Source organism: Armigeres subalbatus, chromosome 2 (assembly GCF_024139115.2).
Source record: "Armigeres subalbatus isolate Guangzhou_Male chromosome 2, GZ_Asu_2, whole genome shotgun sequence".
In the NCBI taxonomy this organism is placed as follows: Eukaryota; Metazoa; Arthropoda; class Insecta; order Diptera; family Culicidae; genus Armigeres; species Armigeres subalbatus.
This window is the reverse complement of record NC_085140.1, coordinates 48845281-48866377: the sequence shown is the minus strand read 5'-3', so window position 1 is coordinate 48866377 and position 21097 is coordinate 48845281. Positions and strand designations below refer to the sequence as shown.

The 21097-nt window shown below is 44.5% G+C and overlaps 3 protein-coding genes across 4 annotated transcripts in view; 2 read left to right on the top strand and 1 right to left on the bottom strand.

The window, feature by feature from the left end:
• The window catches only part of LOC134218552 (uncharacterized), a 508615-nt gene that overhangs the window by 470653 nt on the left and 16865 nt on the right, over positions 1-21097 (top strand). The window lies entirely within an intron of this gene.
• Positions 9547-10775, top strand: LOC134218551 (protein flightless-1-like). The gene is made up of 2 exons (XM_062697687.1): positions 9547-9686; positions 9747-10775. Exons 1-2 carry the CDS (start codon positions 9658-9660, stop codon positions 10753-10755), a joined length of 1038 nt encoding a protein of 345 aa, XP_062553671.1. The 5' UTR covers positions 9547-9657; the 3' UTR covers positions 10756-10775.
• Positions 10793-12552, bottom strand: LOC134218550 (uncharacterized). The gene is made up of 2 exons (XM_062697686.1): positions 12421-12552; positions 10793-12357 (listed from the first exon to the last, which is right to left on the bottom strand). The coding sequence occupies exons 1-2, from the start codon at positions 12444-12446 to the stop codon at positions 10800-10802; spliced, it is 1584 nt and encodes a 527-aa protein (XP_062553670.1). The 5' UTR covers positions 12447-12552; the 3' UTR covers positions 10793-10799.

The following is a 21097-nucleotide window of genomic DNA, read 5'->3' as shown; positions in this document are numbered from 1 at the left end:
AAGCATCCCACTCGATACGGAAGTAATAGATCAAACACAATTGATACGTTTGCGTGCGTTTTGACAAGAGCGTGAAATAATCGAATATTTTTGGTGAAGCCCACGGCCTTCTTTGTCACTCTCACTTCGTACATATTCATTATTCATATTCGACTGAACATTGACAATTTAAATTTCAGATTTGTCGAAAACTTTATATGGTTGGACTTCAAAAGGTCGAAAATGAGTTCTGCTCCGATTAGCATATCAACTTTGTCTGGGGTATGAAATCCAGGATCTGCTAGTTGAATGTTCTATTCCAATTGCTTTTGCAGAATCTTGATGTTGGAATTATTCCCGCTATATGCTCAGATACTAAACATTCGATTATAAATATATTATATAAATATAAAATATATATATTTTCGTATAAGTGATTATGAAGCCAATCAGTGATTAAAACATGGGTCCGTTTTTTGTGTATTCGAAGACGATTTACGATTTCATTGCTGATAAAGTTTACTTGTGAGCCGCTATCTAATAAAGCACGGTAAAAATGCAATATTCAATAATACTGTTTTAGTAGTTTGAGCATAATTACAAGAACATGTTGTTGAAACAGGTGGCATTTCTTCGGAATCTCATTTCTGTGAAAAATGGTAAAATGGTATGATGACGTTGACTACATTTTCGACTATTCGAATTTAAGGGCAATTTCTTAAACTGTGTTCTTTCCGTAGACAATTGAACCACACTTGAGCTGCTCGAACCTTTTCGATTTTCTCCTTGGCAGAAGATGTTATGAAATCAGAGGACTGGTAGTTTGGATGGTTTCTATTACAGAAATCACAAGTAATATTAATGCTTAAATCCCTTGCAGCTATCAAACTTTTCTGAGGTTTGAACAAATTGACGTTTGGTTTGAATTTGTGAATTTGACTATTCGAAGATCTCAATGAAAATTCCCAATCCTGCAAAACTTTACAGCGTGACTTGTGAAATTCAATTGTTTGATTGTATTTTCGCAACACACCCTTTTATTGCTGTGACTCCCAGACCTTGCATTTAGTTTTGTCCAATGCCATTACAACATGATAAACAATAATGTGTTCAGATATTCCTATAAATTCTTTCCTGACATATCGTAAACCTTCTGTATGACATAACACTTCATAAATCAGTCATCGAAGCTCTTTGAATGATTCTGTTGGTATTATTTTCAGTGAATGCAGTTCACGAATAATGGTCTCTTTCGAATCTTTCGGTTTAAATATTCCAAGCTTGATCATAATCACCTTCACTCATATTTTGGGAATAAAGAACACCTGCTGGCTGCTGCAGATACCTTTAGAAAATGACAGATCTTGGTATTTTCGTACGGGTCGATTTGGAATATTCGGATTATTTGTGAGTCGTTTATATCGTGCTCTCTCCGATTCCGCGACGTTTCCAATTTAGGGATCGTACCACCCCTAAACGCATTCGTGATGACGAAGCTCCAGAATCAGTGGCGCAACCAACGATTTTTTTTTTTGCAGGACCGGTCAGTCTGCGAACAGCGCATTAGCGGGTACAGCTGCTGGAACCGATGAAAAGCTGTGGGTGTATCTAACTAAAATATCACCTGGAGTGTCTGAAGCCGATGTGGAAAATCTTGTTAAGGACTGCTTACATACAAACGACGTGGCGGTTAAATCTTTGGTACCTAGAGGTAGAATGCGTTCGATGTTATCTCCTTCAAAGTGGGAGCTCATAAGGAGCTCAAGTCCAAGGCTATGGACCCCGCTACATGGCCTCAGGGGATACAGTTTAGGGAGTTGGTTGACTATGACGCCAACGTTCGGCATTTTTGGAGACCGACTCATCGAATCGATCCGGGAGCAGCTCCGAATTCATCGCAACAGCACTCCAGCCAACAAATCGAACCAGTCGCAGCTAAGAACCCATCGCAGCACCAGTTACATCAGCAAACCTTATCATAGATGCTCACCTCTCTGTAAATAGCGCTACAAGTGATTCTAAGTCTCATCCTAAATACTTGACGCTCTACTACCAGAACGTAAGAGGCATACGAACTGAAACGCACGAATTACTCTTGAAGCTTTCATCTTATGACTATGATGTAATCGTACTGACGGAAACATGGCTGCGATCTGACATTTCTAGCTCGGAATTTGCCGCTAGTTATTCCATATTTCGTTGCGATAGAAGCGCTGCCACAAGCAACTTTCAACGTGGTGGTGGGGTATTAATCGCGGTGAAAGCTTCGTTGAATTGCACATCAGTAGCACTAGTAAACTGCGATAATCTCGAACACTCATCAGTGCGGATTCGTCTACAGAAGTCAGCGATATACGTATGTGGCATTTATCTCCGACCGAACTCGCCACCAGCATTGTACTTTGCACACTCCTCTGCAATTGAACAACTTCGAGAACAGATTTCAGACTCCGACACACTCATCGTTGTGGGTGACTATGATCTATCATTGCTGATTTGGGAGGAGGATGAAGATGTCAACAGTTTGTTACCATCAAATGCTTCCTCTGAACAAGAAATTTGTTTAGTTGAACCGATGATCGCTTCCGGATTCCACCAAATTAACGCCATATCTAATTCAAACGGACGCATACTAGATCTAGCTTTCGTTAACGAACCAAGCGAAGTTGAGCTAATTGAGCCGCCGTTACCTCTTCTACGTATTGAAAGCCACCATAAACCGTTCGCTCTTCGCATCGACTTTGGTAGTACGGACATGCAGCTCGACACAGAATAGGATTGACAAGACTTTAAGCGTTGTAACTTTCTAGAGTTGAATAGTGCCATTTCTAACATCGATTGACTGTTCCGCAACAAGGACACTGATGACACTGTCTGTACTTTCTACGACGTTTCGTATGGCATTCTGGATGCACATGTTCCACGTAGGCGTTGCAGACGAAACTCATTCAAGCAGCCGTGGTGGTCTGCAGAGTTGCAGCACCTTCGCAAGTCTCGTAAACGTTAAGAGGTGAGCAGAATGGATACGTTTGCGTGCGTTTTAAGAGTTTTGCCATGGAAAAACTGTCAAAACGCACGCAAACGTATCCATTCTGCTTCGCTCTTTATTTTCGAGCGCGTTCACTTGAGAACCGTGACAATCTTCGTTCAATTGAAGCCCATTACAAATTGCTCCGTCATCACACTTTCCCGAACCTGTGGAAGACCGCCTCCATCTGTCCGATTTTCAAAAACGGGTCAAACCACGCTGTTGAGAACTACCGCGGAGTTTCCATACTATGCAGCCTGGCTAAAGTGTTTGAAGTAATTGTTCACAAGGTTCTCTACAATACTGCGCTACTGTTGTTTTCTGAGTTTCATCATAGTTTTGTCAAGAAGCGCTCAACAACAACGAATCTCATGGCGTTCACCAATTTTCTAACATCGGAAATCGAGAGCAAACAGCAAGTGGACGCTATATACTTTGATTTCTCCAAAGCTTTCGATAAAGTTCCGCATGAGCTGACGGTTGCAAAACCCAAGCATTTGGGTTTTCCACACTGGGTAACCGAGTGGTTGCACTCCTATATGAATGGGAGTAAGGCGTTCGTTAACAACAATGGCACTAATTCATTTTAGGACCACTTATTTTTGTTTTGTTTATTAACGATCTATGTATTCGACTAAAAGCTGGAAGGTTGCCACGCCGATGACTTAAAAATTTTCCGAATCATAAAGTCTCACCTAGACTGCTGCGCGCTGCAAGCTGACATCGAGGAGTTAAGGTTGTGGTGTATCGATAACGGTATGGAATTGAACATCAAAATGTGTAAGTCAATCACATTTACTCGTCGACAGTCTAGCGTTGATTTTTAATATTCGGTCGGATTGGATAGCTTGGAACGCGTCGAGACTATTCGTGACCTTGGGGTAATGAGCAAGCTTCGGTTTAATACACATGTAAACACTACTATCGCAAAAGCTTTCGCAGCTCTTGGGTTTGTTCGACGCATTACCAGTAGCTTTAATGATATCTACGCAGTTAAAACGCTGTATTATTCATATGTACGCAGCATCTTGGAGTATGTAGCATGCGTGTGGTCCCCATATCACACAACGCAGATTATTCGGATTGAGAGAGTGCAACGTAGCTTTATCCGATACGCCCTTCGTAAACTACCATGGTCGAACCCAGATAATTTGCCCGACTACACGGCCCGCTGCAAACTCATTTCATTGGAGACGCTATCTGCAAGGCGGACTAATATGCAAAGAGTTTTCATCTATGACTTGTTGAGCGGAAATCTCGACTGCATTGAATTATTGGAAAACGTAGCTATTTATGCTCCTTCTTGACAACTGCGAGAGCGAGAGCTATTATTCTTTAGACGCCGCAGAACCGTGTATGGTTACAACAACCCATTTGATCAATGTCTTCGTTTGTTCAACAGTGTTAGTGATGTTTTTGATTTTAATATGTCAAAAAACGTGTATAAAAATAGGATTAAGGCTCTAGGTTAAGGTGCAGTATGTAGAATAGTTTTTAATACTTTCGAGACGGTGGTAACAAATAAATAAATAAATAAATAAATAAATAAATAAATAAATAAATAAATAAATAAATAAATAAATAAATAAATAAATAAATAAATAAATAAATAAATAAATAAATAAATAAATAAATAAATAAATAAATATCTGGCACGAAGGACCAAAATATGTCCGACAGCGGAGGAGAATGATTGATAATGGAGGAATCAGTTACAGAGCTGCCGCAATCTGAGCAAGTGATGTAAGCGCCAAATTACAACGTGCTTGTTTTCCATTTTTATGTTAAAGAGTCCGATGATTTTTGGAAAATGGCGCATACGTAGGCTACGACAGAGAGGCTTGAATAAAAGTTTGGTTGTTTGGTTTCAGAATGTATTCGCTTCGTTTTTATGACACTACCCCAAACGCCAATTCCCCAAAAGGTCTTTATCCCGAATATTCCACTACTCCGAATGGCCACTATCCCCAAATACCCCGCTACCCTAAAAGGCCATTACCCCGAAAATCATATATTTTATAACGCATTAAATTCAATTATACCTTTTGCATATACTAACAATCATTCTAAAAGCAAATTTGGCTTCATGCCTTTCACTTCATAACGCGATGATAGCCACAGAAATTGTTTCTTTTTCCGTAACAAATCTACTGTATATGAAACTATTTATATATTTTCAGCAACAAATATAATGATATGGAAATGCTAATATCATCTTCCAAACCTAGACGTACATGTTCATGATAGGTATAAAGGTATAAAGAATATTCTATAGAAGTGGATTTGAAAGGGAGCGGAGTGTTTCTATAGAATATTCTTCATGCCTGCCATATCCTAACGGAACTACCCAATCTAGACTTTAGCCTCTAATTCTATAACGAACATGTACGTCTAAGTTTGGAAGATGATATTAGCACTTCCTTGTTATTGTAAATCGCTTAACTTCACGTAGAAGTGATACACTCATCTCATTTATGTAATACGCTAAATAATACGCTGTAATACGCACGCACTTGCCCGGGACAAGGCGAGAGAGTAAATTACTCTTTTTTTTTTTTTCAAAGTATGCACTTGCCTGAACTAATGCGAAAGAGTAAATGACACCTTCTTTGAAAAGAATCCGCTTGTCCGGAATAATGCAAAGAATGGATGCTTCCTTCTTTTAAGCACGCATCTGACCGGAATAAGGTGGAAGAGTGAATGACATCATCTTTTTTATGGCGTGCATTTGCCCGAAATAAGAAAGACCAAATGGCACCTTCTTTTAAAGCACGAATTTTCCCAAACTAATGCGAAAGACTAAATGACACCTTCTTTAAAAGCACCCGCTAGCCCGCAGTAAATGTTTCCTTCTAAAGCACTCATCTGCCCGAACTAATGCGAAAGAGTAAATGTCACCTTCTCTAAAAGAACCCGCTTGTCTGAAATAATACGAAAGAGTGAATGACTGCCTTCAAGCAACCATTTGTCCGGAATGATGCGAAAAAGTAAATATTTCCTTCTTTTAAGGACACTCATGGAGTCCAAATCCACAAGTGCTCGCGTTTTCAAGGACACACCAACACCACTCGATACGGAAGCTGCTCCCAACTGTAATTTTTGTCATTTCAGCTCTCGGAGTCGCAGCATGCGTGAAATAATAAAAATGACAGTTGTGCGTTACTTCCGTGTCGAGTCGTGTGCTTTTAAAAACGCGAGTGCTTTTGAATTTAGACTCCGTGAGAAGTGTCCTTAAATGCTACTATAATTATTTTGAATATGTTATTTTTGACGGATAACATTAATTTCCATTTTCAAGTAATTATTGAAACCCCGATATAAAATATGCCCTCGAATATGCCCGATCTCACTAGGTTTTTTTTTTACCAAATTGTCAATCCTTTATTTGATTGCAGCGTCGCACTCTAGATCGATTTCGGCTCGAATTTGATGAGTTTTCTTGAGCGCTCATAAAAACGGTGTATTTTTTAGGTTTCTTAACTTCAAAATTTTTCGCCTTTATATAAACACAGCATATCTCAGGACGTAGTGATTAGTAAACAAATCTTGCAAATTGGCCCATCCGTTGCCTCAAAGAAAATGCAAACTTATTTTTATAGTTTATTAGAAGACCCGACAGACGTTGTACTGCTTAGTAGGCAAAAATGTGCATTGGGAACTGCTCATGCGAAATTTTCATACGATTATTGATTTTAGTTTTTCACGATTTACTCAACCTTACTCGTAATTTTTGCATTGTCGGAAACGATAATGAACATAATTGCTGAATTAATGAAGAAAATCTATCCAGCCGTTTTCGAGTTATGCGGATACGAACACAGACCATTTCATATTTATTATATAGAAGAAGATATAGAAGATAGAAGACTAGAGCTAACAATGTACAGTTTTGCTAAGATCAATAATACAGGACACGTCCCTACATATTGGCTGCTGCGATGCAGGAATAGGACCTATAATAAAACGCTTCTTCCTCGCTCAAATGCTATTGGGGACCATATTTTTTTCGCACAGTTGTTTAAAATAGGTTGAAATGCATAATCAAAACAGGTGCCCATGGTTTATCAAAATTTCGCTTAAACTGTCCCTCTCACGTTTGGTGTGTCTTTAGTGTGGTTAACTGTTTATAGAAGCATACATTTTACTTATTTCTGTTTCATAATTAAGTTATGAAATTACTTACGTAGAAGAAATTCATTGGAATTTATGAGAAAACTCCAAAAAAAAACAATCCTAGAAAAAATAATCGGATTTTTTTTAGGAAACAAAAGCGCATAAAATTGTGAATTATTGTAAAATTAAGATGTTTGCTTAAGAGGCACAAAATGATTATCTAAGAAACAAATGAAAATTCTTAGTAAAAGCTTAGCAATGTTCTTAGTAATATGCGGGTGAACCTTGTAACCGTTCGTAGCTTCAGCTCGAGGTTTATTAATAACCGGTGGCTTAAGCGCCACTTCCGGGATACGGAAGACCACCGGTCGAGTTGTTTTGCCCGACTATTTCTCGACTTCTCTCCTCAGGGGATACTCGAACGGTCGCTGGCTGAAACCTAAAATTACGCTTTGCGCCAAGTGTTTTCCCCAACTTGGACACCTCCCAAGTCACGTTATTCAAACTCTCAAACTCTTCAAACCCGCCAACAAATCCTGACAGAAATTATGCGAGGTGAAGAACCGAAGTAGATGACGGAACGGAACGGAAAGCAAACGGAGCGATCTTTCAGCGGTTGCTTCAACTAAAGGGAACTAAAAACGGAACTACTCGATCTTCTTACTCAAACATTCGTAGGATTTATTTGTTTCGGGTTGAACACATTTGGGGTTGGTACGGAAATGGAAACGTTTATCTAGATCATGGCCATGTCTACACACTAGTCACATACCTGCGCAGGTTTTCTTCTTCGTCGACTTGCTGGGTTTCGCCGGCGCGATGGCGGCGAACCGGTTCGGAACGATGGCGTCGAACCTGTTCGTGGCGATGGCGGCGATGCTGTCCTTGACGATGGCGGCGACAGAAGAATCGCCTAGCTGCAGGATGGCGCGCAGCTGATGAGCCCGTGCTAGTATGGCCGAATTAAAGTTGCGAAGTGGGTGGCGGCTGGACGGAAGGCCTCCGATTTTCTCGAGAGAGCTGCGTCAACGGATGTCGCGCTCCGCGGGTTGATCTTCCACTTCGGACTAGCGCCAACGTATATTTTTACGGCTATGACCTCCCGTGATGAAATAAACCCCTGACTTCGGTTCCAATCCGGCCCTGTGGTATGAAATTGGCGACGTGTTCCACGCGCCGAGCTCTTCGAACGATCCGTAGAGTTTGGAACGTTTTGGACAACTGTCGATTAATTGGCGATCGACGGTTCACTTTACGCTTCACTTAACTCACGAAACTTCACCACACTTCGTTTCGCTACCCCGAAGGGCGGGCCTTGATGAGCGCACGGACTCCACAAAACTCCTTCAACGATCAAACGGCGGAAATGCCGCAAACCCTTTCGCCGACTCCGGGTCGACCTCGAAAATTCCAGCCCGTACCAAAAGCGCCACGCGCTGGAAGTCCAACGCGAAACATAAATTAACATTTAACAGATAACGAGTAGTTCAACAACAAATTTACCTTTTTAGTACACTACACTTTTAAAATAGAATTTGCGAAAGTCGGCTACACCGACAACAGAATTAAATCTAAAAAACGAACGAAAAATCTAATTACAATCACGTACAAGATCACTCCAATCACTTTAAATACCTCGACAAACTGAACTTTACTCAAACTCTGTAATACAAATTCTTAAAACTCGCAAAACTTCTAAATGCCAGCCGTTATGGAAGCGAAATGACCGAGTTTGAGTTTGTTCTTGAACAAGAAACCTTCTACAACAATTAACTCATTATTTAGCAATTGCGCCAATTTAAATTTCAAATGGCGACATAGAGTTCGCGCCTTCGGAAACATCGAGCTAACTTTACTACATAGAACATTACAAAGTATCGTTGCCATATTCAATATGGCTGTCGTCATAGTACTCAAACATCACAACATTTAGTCGAGACACAAACCATGTCGACGAATTGCCTCCTCGTTGACACGAATCGAATTTAATTTGAATTAGAACATTATTTTACTTAAAAAGATAAAAACGTCAAAAACTACAAATATTAAATTCAACTAAAATAGACGACACGTAAAAACTATTTTCGAAAACTTATTTACATTTGATTTTGCTTAAAAAGATAAAAACGTCTGAAGCTACGGAAATTTACGTAAATTTACGTAAATTTAAAACGGTAAAAAACGTAAAACGTTACAACCTGAAGGTTAATATTCGGACATTGTACATCCTCGAGTACGTGCTATATTCTAATTAGCAACAACCTTTCTTCTCAGCCCTTGTCTTTTCTGAATGAAATAGGAAAGGAAGGGCGCTTCCTTTGAGATTAGAAATAATCCTGTACAGAAAAATCTTATCAATTGAAAACTATTCATGCACAGTCACTTTGCACACAATGTGGTTGAACTGCCTTTTTATAGTTGTGATGCTTTCGGCTTGATAGTTCACATTGATAAGAACCTGAGCACAAGGATCGGTTCATTAGTCATTTGCATAGTCCATTAGTCGGAGTTTTGAATAAAGCACAGGAGCCATAAAAATGTTAATTGTGTTCAGTCAGCTTTTTCTGTACGTAATACAGGTCAAATAAGATTTCCATTCCGAACTACATACAAGTGTTACTTTCAGTTTTGCTGCTGCAATTATCTTGACTGATGCCATCGAATACAGTTGCACTGATTACCACAAAGGCTATTGCGTAATTGAAAACGTCACCGCTGAGTCGATGAATCAAGCAACGTTTCCCCCGGACAAGCTCCTACTAATTCAGAACAGCACTTTCCCCACATTTGGAGCGAGTCAATTCTTACGGTTACCAAACGTAGAAAATCTGATGATTCACCATCTGAAGATCGAACAGTTGGATTTGAAAGGATGCGAACGCGTCACAATGCTTTTCGCCAGCTATAATCACATCTCAAATCTGAGTGCCATTGACGCGCTACCCCTTAGAAGCTTACACCTCTACCAAAACCTCCTGACTAATGTGAGCGCCTTAAAAGCACTAACCGAATTGGAACAACTTTACCTAAACGACAACTTGCTCGAAGTATTAACAATTGATGTGTTTGCCAGAATGAAAAGTCTCAAAATCTTGACGCTACATCGTAACAAACTGGTCGCGATCGATACTGTCAAGTCGATCAGTCTCCCAAGCTTGGAATCAATGTTTCTTCAGCATAATTCTCTCGCCCATCTGGATACGGCTCTGTGGCGTATGCCGGCCCTGCAAAAGTTAGACCTGAGTGACAACGCGCTCGGGTTTCTGTTCACCTTCCTGGAGGAGTTTCCATCTCTAACCGATTTTGAGCTCCATACCAACAAATGGAACTGCGCTTGGTTGCACAAAATGATCGAACGAATGGATCTGCGAGCGATCCGGCATAGCCAAAAAGATCGATCGTGCGAGGGGACACTTTTCGGGGACATTTGCTGTGTGGCAGAAGCGAGTCAGCCCGATCCGATGATGTTGCTCATCAGCCGGACCGGAGTTGTTGACGATCTGCAAGATCAACTCGGTGACCAGCGGCAGAAAGTGGAACAACTGGAGGAAGCACATCGAAAGCAAACTTACAAGTACGACGACCTGAAGCGGAAGATCGACAAGATAGAGGAATGGTGTCAGAAGGAATTGTAATCGTGTTACGGTGAATAAAAGCCATGAATTTAGAATATTGATATTTAATCATCATCTGCTGAAGATATCGTGTCCATCATGTTCCACACTACATCAATTCTTTCGTTGGTTTGGTCTATTTTCTTATAGAATGAATCGCTTTGCTTAGCTAAATCGGATAATTGATTCTTCACTTCGGTGACTCGTCCACGTTCGGTCGCAATTTGTCCCTTTAAATCAACACTCGACAAATGGTATTTGAGCTGTTGCGATTGTAGCATTTTAACAAGATTTTGTAGTTCTGTAGTCTTTCCATCCAGAAAGCTCTGTTGTTCCGTTTTGGTTTCCTCCAAACGCTGCACTGCTTCCGAGATTTGTTTTATTCCTTCGGACTTTTCATTTAAACTGTTTTGTATATCGTTTATCCGTTCTTCAAAGTCTTCCATTTGTGATTCCACTTTAGATTGCTTGTCTTCTATCCTAGTAATCGTATCTTTATGATCGATGAGAATGGAGCGAAGATCATTCACTTCGTTGAGTGCATCAGACTTTTCAAAATCGTAAAGCTTTGACAAAATATCCATATGCGTTGTCTCCAATTTTTCAAAGCGCTCCACCAACGATTGCTCGTCGTGGTTGGTCCCTATTCGTTTCAAATTTTCTTCCGTAAGTTTTCTAAAATCGTTGAAAGCCTCCCGCAATTTGCTTAATTCATCCCATTTATCATTGAACAGACCTAGATCATCTGATCCAACGTTCCCGAGAATACTGGAAGCATCGTGAGTGCAGCAAATTCGTTCGACATCGGTCAAACCTTCCCGTCGACACCGCTCAGTTTCATCTGCGTCTATTTTGAATTTATGCATGAATATCATTAGACCCAAGGGCTCACATTTCCAGTTATTTCCGGAAAGGTTCACCTCGTCGAGGGCTTTAAAATGGTCCAAAGTGCCATCCAACATATATAATTTATTCCGGGATAGATCCAGCAGCCTTAGCGAAGGAAGGTCCCACATGAGAACGTTCAACTCTATCAGATGATTTCCAGCCAGGGATAGCAATTGCAGCTTCGGGAGATGCACTTGCTTGTTGGTTTCAAACGTGAGAAGCTTTGTGTTCGCCAGCGAAAGTTTACGCAGTTCAAACATCTCTCCAAACAGATCCATTGATACGTCTCCGAGGTTGTTCCAATCTAACGTCAGCTGCCGGAGTTTATCGAACCTGGACAGAATGGCAACGTCCTGCAGCATGTTGTTGGATAAATCTAATGTAAGCATTTCGTATGCTTGGGAGTCGTTTTCCACTAGAAGTGCATTGATTTTGTTTCCGACGGCTTCTAGGTGCGTCATTTCAGGTTTCACGTAAAGGGTTTCAACTTGCAGGCGGTTGATTGTCAAATCTACAACGTCCGGAAGCTCGTCGCTCAACACCCTGGTAAAGTGTGGAATTTTTCCTGACGCAATTATTAGTGGGCCTTCGACACTCGGGAAATTCACATTTGCTAAGTCCGATTCGGACTCCAGCACTACATTATGTAGTACACAGGAACCATGCGAGTTGTCGCATACATACCCGTGATCATTGAATATGTTCAATGGAGAAGGTGAACTAGCATGAATAAACCTGTAAAATTCAAATATTAAGAAATTCTTATTCCGCTGACTTACAAAGACTTCAAAGACTTACAAGAAAATCACTGCCAAGAACTTCATTTTTACGGTTCTAAAACTATGTGTGTCCAACACGAGACTGACTTGACGGATGATTTCGCTACCAGTGATCACCGCCAGATACAGAAGCACTGAAGGTTATCGTGAAGAGTATCGCGTTGTTTTAAAATTTTCTGTAAACTTAACTACTTTGTATGGCGGCTTGTTTTGGAAACTCATCCATGATTAGCGCACGCGCTCGTTGCAAACCCATGCAAATCAATAAATCCTTCATCGTGTTTAAATTTCAAAGTTTCGCCGCATCGCCTGAAGAAAAGTCGCATAATCAACCAGAAAGATACACTCAACTAACGGATGCCAGATTTTGTTACAGTTCTGTATAAGAACGTTGTAAAATTTTGAATTTGAATTGGATTTGGATAAGATTTTGATTGGATTTGGTTTGGATTGGATTTGGATTTGGATTGGATTGGATTTGGATTTGGATTGGATTTGGGTTGAATTTGGATTGGATTTGGATAGGATTTGGATTGGATTTGGATTGGATTTGGATTGGATTTGGATTGGATTGATTTGGATTGATCTGGACCGACCTGGACTGGATTGGACTGACTTTGGACTGACCTGGACTGGACTTGGACTGGACCTGGACTGATTTGGACTGACCTGACCTGATCTGACTGGACCTGACTGACTTTGGACTGACCTGGACTGATCTGGACTGGATCTGACTGACCTGGACTGGATCTGGACTGACCTGGACTGGACTGATCGACCTGACTGGATCTGACTGATCTGGACTGACTGACTGGACTGACTGGATCTGGACTGACCTGGACTAGATCTGACTGACTAGACTGGATCTGGACTGACTGATCGGACTTGACTGGATCTGGACTGACCTGGACTGGATCTGACTTGATTGACTGGATCGACCGATCTGACTGACCTGACTGATCTGGACTGATCGACTTGGACTGACCTGGACTGACCTGGACTGGATTTGGATCGACTGACCTGGATCGACCGATCTGGACTGGACCTGGACTGACCTGACTGGATCTGGACTGGATCTGGACTGATCTGACTGATCGAATTGACTGGACTGGATCTGACTTGACTGACTGGATCTGGACTGACCTGACTGATCTGGACTGATCTGACTGACTGGACTGGATCTGACCGGATCTGGACTGATCTGACTGATCTGGATCTGGACTGACCTGACTGATCTGGACTGGATCTGGACTGACCTGACTGACCTGGACTGACCTGGACTGGATCTGACTGACCTGATCTGACCTGACTGGACTGGATCTGGACCGACCTGGACTGACCTGGACTGACCTGACTGGACTTGGACTGACCTGACTGACCTGACTGACCTGGACTGACCTTGGACCTGGATCTGACTGGACTGATCGACTGGACTGACCTGACTGGATCTGACTGACCTGGACTGGACCTGGACTGACCTGGACTGGATCTGACTGGATCTGGACCTGGACTGACCTGACTGGACTGGACTGGATCTGACTGGATCTGACCTGGATCTGGACTGACTTGACTGGATCTGGACTGGACCTGATCTGATCTGACCTGACTGACCTGGACTGGATCTGGACTGACCTGGACTGACCTGGACTGACCTGGACTGGACCTGGACTGATCTGGACTGGACTGACCTGGACTGGATCTTGACTGGATCTGACTGACCTGACTGGATCTGGACTGACCTGGACTGGATCTTGGACTGACCTGGACTGGATCTGGACTGGATCTGACTGGATCTGACCGACTGACCTGGACTGGATCTTGACTGACCTGGACTGACTGGACTGGACCTGGACTGATCTGGGACTGACTGGACTGATCTGGGACTGATCTGGACTGACTTGACTGGATCTGGATCGACCTGACTGACCTGGACTGATCTGGACTGGATCTGGACTGACTCTGACTGATCTTGGACTGACCTGACTGGATCTTGGACTGGATCTTGACTGGATCTGGATCGATCTGGACTGGATCTGGACTGACCTGGACTGGACCTGACCGACTTGACTGACCTGGACTGGATCTGGACTGGATCTGACTGACCTGGACTGGATCTGGACTGACCTGGACTGACCTGACTGACCTGGACTGGATCTGGACTGGATCTGGACTGGATCTGGACTGATCTGGACTGACCTGGACTGGATCGGACTTGGACTGGACTGGACTGGATCTGACCGACCTGGACTGATCTGGACTGGATCTGACTGGATCTGGACTGACCTGGACTGACCTGGACTGGATCTGGACTGACCTGACTGGATCTGACTGGATCTGGACTGATCTGACCGATCTGGACTGGATCTTGACTGGATCTGGACTGACTGGACTGATCTGGACTGACCTGGACTGGATCTGGACTGGATCTGGACTGGATCTGACTGGATCTGGACTGACTGACTGACCTTGGACTGACTGACTGGACCGATCTGGACTGATCCTGACTGACCTGGACTGATCTGACTGACTGGACTGGACCGATCGACCTGGACTGGATCTGACTGACTGATCTGGACTGACCTGACCGATCTGGACCGACCTGACTGGATCTGGACTGATCTGGACTGGATCTGACTGGACCGATCTGGACTGGATCTGACTGGATCTGGACTGATCTGACTGGATCTGGACCTGACTGATCTGGACTGGATCTGACTGGATCTGGACTGGATCTGGACTGATCTGACTGATCTGGACCTGGACTTGGATCTGGACTGACCTGGACTGACTTGGACTGGACTGGACTGACTTGGACTGACCTGGACCGATCTGACTGGATCTGGACTGACCTGGACTGGATCGACTGACTGGACTGGATCTGACCGATCTGGACTGACTGGATCTGGACTGATCTGACTGGACCTGGACTGGACTTGACTGACTCGACTGACTTGACCGACCTGACCGATCTGGACTGGATCTGGACTGACCTGGACTGATCTGGACTGGACCTGGACTGATCTGACTGGATCTGGACTGACCTGGACTGACCTGGACTTGACCTGACTGACTGACTGATCTGGACTGATCTGACTGGATCTGGACTGGATCTGGACTGGATCTGACTGACCTGGACTGATCTGGACTGGATCTGGACTGACCTGGACTGATCTGGACTGGATCTGGACTGACTTGACTGACTGGACTGACTGACCTGACTGGATCTGACTGACCTGGACTGGATCTGGACTGACTGACTGGATCTGGACTGACTGACCTGACTGGACCTGACTGGACTGACTGGATCTGGACTGACTCTGGACTGATCTGACTGACCTGGACTGGATCTGACTGACCTGACTGACTTGGATCTGGACTGACCTGACTGACCTGACTGGATCTGACTGACTCTGGACTGATCTGGACTGACCTGACTGGATCTGACTGGATCTGGACTGACTGGATCTGACTGACTGGACTGATCTGGACTGGATCTGACTGATCTGACTGACCTGGACTGACTTGACTGATCTGGACTGGATCTGGACTGGACTGGATCGACTGGACTGACCTGATCTGGATCGACCTGGACTGATCTGACTGACTGGACTGACCTGACTGGATCTGGACTGGATCTGGACTGGATCTGACTGACTTGACTGGATCTTGGACTGACCTGGACTGGATCTGACTGGATCTGGACCGATCTGGACTGGATCTGGACTGACCTGACTGGACTGATCTGGACTGGATCTGGACTGGATCTGGACTGACCTGGACTGACCTGACTGGATCTGGACTGACTTGGACTGACTGACTGGATCTGGACTGACTCGACTGGATCTGGACTGGATCTGGACTGACCTGGACTGACCTGGACTGACTGATCTTGGACTGGACCTGACTGACCTGACTGATCTGGACTGGATCTGGACTGACCTGGACTGGATCTGACCGACCTGGACTGGATCTGACTGGATCTGACTGACCTGACCGATCTGACTGATCTGGACTGGATCTGGACTGACCTGACTGGATCTGGACTGGATCTGACTGATCTGGACTGATCTGGACTGGATCTGGACTGACTTGGACTTGACTGATCTGGACTGACTGGACTGGACCTGGACTGGATCTGGACTGGATCTGACTGATCTGGACTGGATCTGACTGATCTGGACTGGATCTGACTGACTCTGACTGGATCCTGACTGGACTTGACTGGACTGGGACTCTGACTGGATCTGACTGACCTGACTGACCTGGACTGGATCTGGACTGGATCTGGACTGACCTGACCGATCTGACTGACCTGACTGGATCTGGACTGACCTGGACTGACCTGACTGACCTGGACTGGATCTTGGACTGGATCTGGACTGACTCTGGACTGGATCCTGGATCGACCTGACTGACCTGGACTGGATCTGGACTGGACTCTGACTGACCTGGACTGGATCTGACTGACTGGACTGATCTGGACTTGACTTGACTGACCTGACTGGATCTGACTGATTGACCTGGACTGGATCTGGACTTGATCCTGGACTGATCTGACCTGGACTGACCGACTGACCTGGACTGACCTGGACTGATCTGGACTGGATCTGACTGACTTGACTGGATCTGGATCGACCTGACCTGATCTGGACTGACTCTGGACTGGATCTGGACTGACCTGACTGACCTTGGACTGGATCTGGACTGACCTGGACTGGATCTGGACTGACCTGGACTGGATCTGGACTGACTGGACTGACTCTGACTGGATCTGGACTGACCTGGACTGACCTGACTGGATCTGACTGGATCTGACCTGGACTGACTCTGGACTGACTGGACTGACTGGACTGACCTGACTGATCTGGACTTGACCGATCTGACTGGACCTGGACTGGATCTGGACTGACTGGACTGACCTGGACTGACCTGGACTGACCTGACTGACTTGGACTGGATCTTGGACTGGATCTGGACTGGATCTGGACTGACTCTGACTGACCTGGACTGACTCGACTGGATCTGGACTGACCTGGACTGGATTGACCTGACCTGGATCTGGATCTGGACTGGATCTGGATCGATCTGACTGACCTGGACTGGACCGACTGGATCTGGACTCGATCTGGACTGGATCTGACTGACCTGACTGGATCTGACTGACCTGGACTGGATCTGACTGGATCTGGACTGATCTGACTGACCGACTGATCTGGACTGGATCTGGACTGATCTGGACTGACTTGATCTGACCTGACCGATCTGGACCGATCTGACTGGATCTGGACTGATCTGACTGGATCTGGACTGGACTGGACTGACTTGACTGATCTGGACCTGACCTGACTGGATCTGACCTGGACCGACCTGACTGGATCTGGACTGACTTGGACTGACTGACTGGACTGACTGACTGGATCTGACTGGATCTGGACCGATCCTGGACTGACTTGGACTGGATCGGATTGACTGGACTGACTGACCGGATCTGGACTGGATCTGGACTGGATCCTGACTGGATCTGGACTGACCTGACTGACCTGGACTGGACCTGGACTGATCTGGACTGACCTGGACTGGATCTGACTGGATCTTGGACTGGATCTGGACCGACCTGACTGGATCTGGACTGGATCTGGACTGACCTGACTGACCTGGACTGGACCTGGACTGGATCTGGACTGACTTGACTGACCTGACTGACCTGGACTGGATCTGACTGACCTGACTGACCTGGACTGGATCTGGACTGATCTGGACTGGATCTGGACTGGATCTGGACTGATCTGACTGACTTTGACTGGACCTGACCGACTGGACTGGATGACCGACCTGGACTGACCTGACCGGATTTGACTGGACTGGACTGACTTGATCTGGACTGACCGACCTGACTGGATCTGACCTGGACTGACTTGGACTGGATCTGGACTGACTTGACTGGACTGACTTGACTGATTTGGACTGGATCTGGACTGGATCTGGACTGGATCTGGACTGACCTGACTGGATCTGGACTGACCTGACCGACCTGGACTGATCTGGACTGACCTGACCGACTGGACTTGACTGACTGACTGACTGACTTGGACTGATCTGGACTGACCTGGACTGACCTGGACTCGACCTGACCTGACCTGGACTGGATCTGGACCGATCTGACTGGATCTGGACTGATCTGGACTGGATCTGACTGGATCTGGACTGGACTGGACTGGACTGACCTGGACTGACCTGGACTGGACTGACTGACCTGGACTGGATCTGACTGACCTGACCGGATCTGACTGACCTGGACTGGACCTGGACTGGGATCTGGACTTGACTCTGGACTGGAATTTGGACTGATCTGGACTGGATCTGACTGACTTGACTGATCTGGACTGACCTGACTGACCTGACTGGATCTGACTGACCTGATCTGACCTGGACTGGACTGGACTGACCTGGACTGACCTGACTGATCTGGACTGGATCTGACTGGATCTGGACTGATCTGGACTGGATCTGGACTGGATTTGACTGACCTGGACTGGATCTGACTGGACTGACTGACCGACTGATCTGGACTGGATCTGGACTGATCTGGACTGGACTTGGACTGACCTGACTGGATCCTTGGACTGACCTGGACTGGACTTGGACCGATCTGACTGGATCTGGACTGGACTGACCTGACTGACCTGGACTGGATCTGGACTGACTTGACTGATCTGGATTGACTGGATCTGACTGGATCTGACTGATCTGGACTGACTGGACTGGATCTGACTGACCTGACTGGATCTGGACTGGATCTGACTGGATCTGACTGGACCTGACTGACCGATCGACTGACTGGACTGACTTGACCTGGATCTGACCTGACTGACCTGGACTGGATCTGGACTGGACTTGGACTGACCTGGACTGGATCTTGGACTGGATCTGGACTGATCTGGACTGACCTGACTGGACCTGACTGGATCTGACTGGATCTGACTGACTGGACTGGATCTGGATTGACTGACCTTGACTGACTGACTGGATCTGGACTGATCTGGACTGGATCTGGACTGGATCTGACTGGATCTGACTGATCTGGACTGACTTGGACTGGATCTGGACTGGATCTGGACTGACCTGGACTGACTTGACTGGATCTGGACTGGATCTGACTGACTGGACTGATCTGACTGGATTTGGACTGACCTGGACTGATTTGGATTGATTTGGGATTGGATTTGGATTGATTTGGACTGGATTTGGATTGATTTGGACTGATTTGACTGATTGACTGATTTGATTGGACTGATTTGGATTGGATTGGATTGATTTGGATTGATTTGATTGGATTTGGATTGATTTGATTGATTTGGATTGATTTGGATTGGATTTGGATTGATTTGGATTGGATTTGGATTGATTTGATTGATTTGGATTGGATTTGGATTGATTTGATTGATTTGGATTGATTTGGATTGATTTGAATTGATTTGGATTGGATTCGGGTTGATTTGGATTGATTTGGATTGGATTTGGATTGATTTGGATTGGATTTGGATTGGATATGGATTGGATTTGGATTGGATTTGGATTTGGATTGGACATTGGCTTCGTAAATTCGTTGTTCTCTAATCATCCATTCATTACTTAGATCCAAATTATAAAGTACATCAAGTACATCAAGTTGTACGTAGCTTTGTCTCACTGAATAGGAAAGAAAGTATAAATCATATTTATATTTTGTGACCCCCAGTTTGGGAGCCCATGTTCTGAATCATTGTTCTGGTATTGAAACCATGATGTTGAGACAAGTTTATTTTGATGTGCAGTTTTCAATGGATATAACCGGTTGCTCAAATGCAACCGATGTTCACCTTCGTCTCATTTAAATAACCCAGGAGAAAAACAAGCATTGCACTAGGAGATTTTTTGCGTTTTTAATGAGAGAAGAAGGGGAATGTGGGGTTTGAGTAAAATGGCTTCAGCCTATGTTTATAGCTGAGGTGAGATAAGACATCTCACTGTTCCTTTTTGCAACCAATTACCTGTCAGAAAAGTCCAATTTTAATTGGGCGATTTGACAGACGCAAGCAAGCGCAGCGTTGCTTTATTTTGTAGTCGGGTACTTTGTTATTACTTTCGCGGTGTTGCTAGTAGTCGGGGATTTTTCAACTTCAATTTCGAAAGATGCAAGTAAACACGAATTAACTTGTGTATTGCTAATTTAAACGCGAAATGGAATGAAATAAAATTGTGTTCATCATAAACAGAATTGCAATCAGGGAATGCATATCAAGAGCTCAACATTCGATAACTATTGGTTCAAATGTGTTCGCCTCGATAATTTTCAGTTAGTTAAAACAAGATGGTCACACTGGAAGTGCCCGTCGTGTGAATCGTGGAGAAGTTGTGCGAGGGCATTCAGCTCTGAGTTGTCTTATCTCATCTCAGGTTTATAGATTCACACCTCAGTGTGTCGATCGGCGAGCAGCAAGCCATGATTCTGCCCCCTGCCAGTTAGATCTCCGCGACGTGCACACGCATCCAAGGAGAGTCGCTGTCATCATTTCGTTCCGGCCATTTAGGACCACACAGTCCAGTGTACGGTCGATCGATTACGATGAAAATTAATCTGCGTCATATAAATGAAGTCAATTCCACCAAGCACTCAAGTAGTGCACCACTTGATGCAGGAACAGACAAAGTATCAA

What these genes read in the sequence shown, in the direction of transcription:
- LOC134218551 (XM_062697687.1), top strand. Translation starts at nt 9,658, where the DNA reads ATGTTAATTGTGTTCAGTCAGCTTTTTCT. An exon ending in GTGTTCAGTCAGCTTTTTCT is followed by an intron (nt 9,687 to 9,746) that starts GTACGTAATACA and finishes TGTTACTTTCAG; the next exon opens with TTTTGCTGCTGCAATTATCT.
- LOC134218550 (XM_062697686.1), bottom strand. Translation starts at nt 12,446, where the DNA reads ATGAAGTTCTTGGCAGTGATTTTCTT. An exon ending in TTCTTGGCAGTGATTTTCTT is followed by an intron (nt 12,358 to 12,420) that starts GTAAGTCTTTGA and finishes TGAATTTTACAG; the next exon opens with GTTTATTCATGCTAGTTCAC.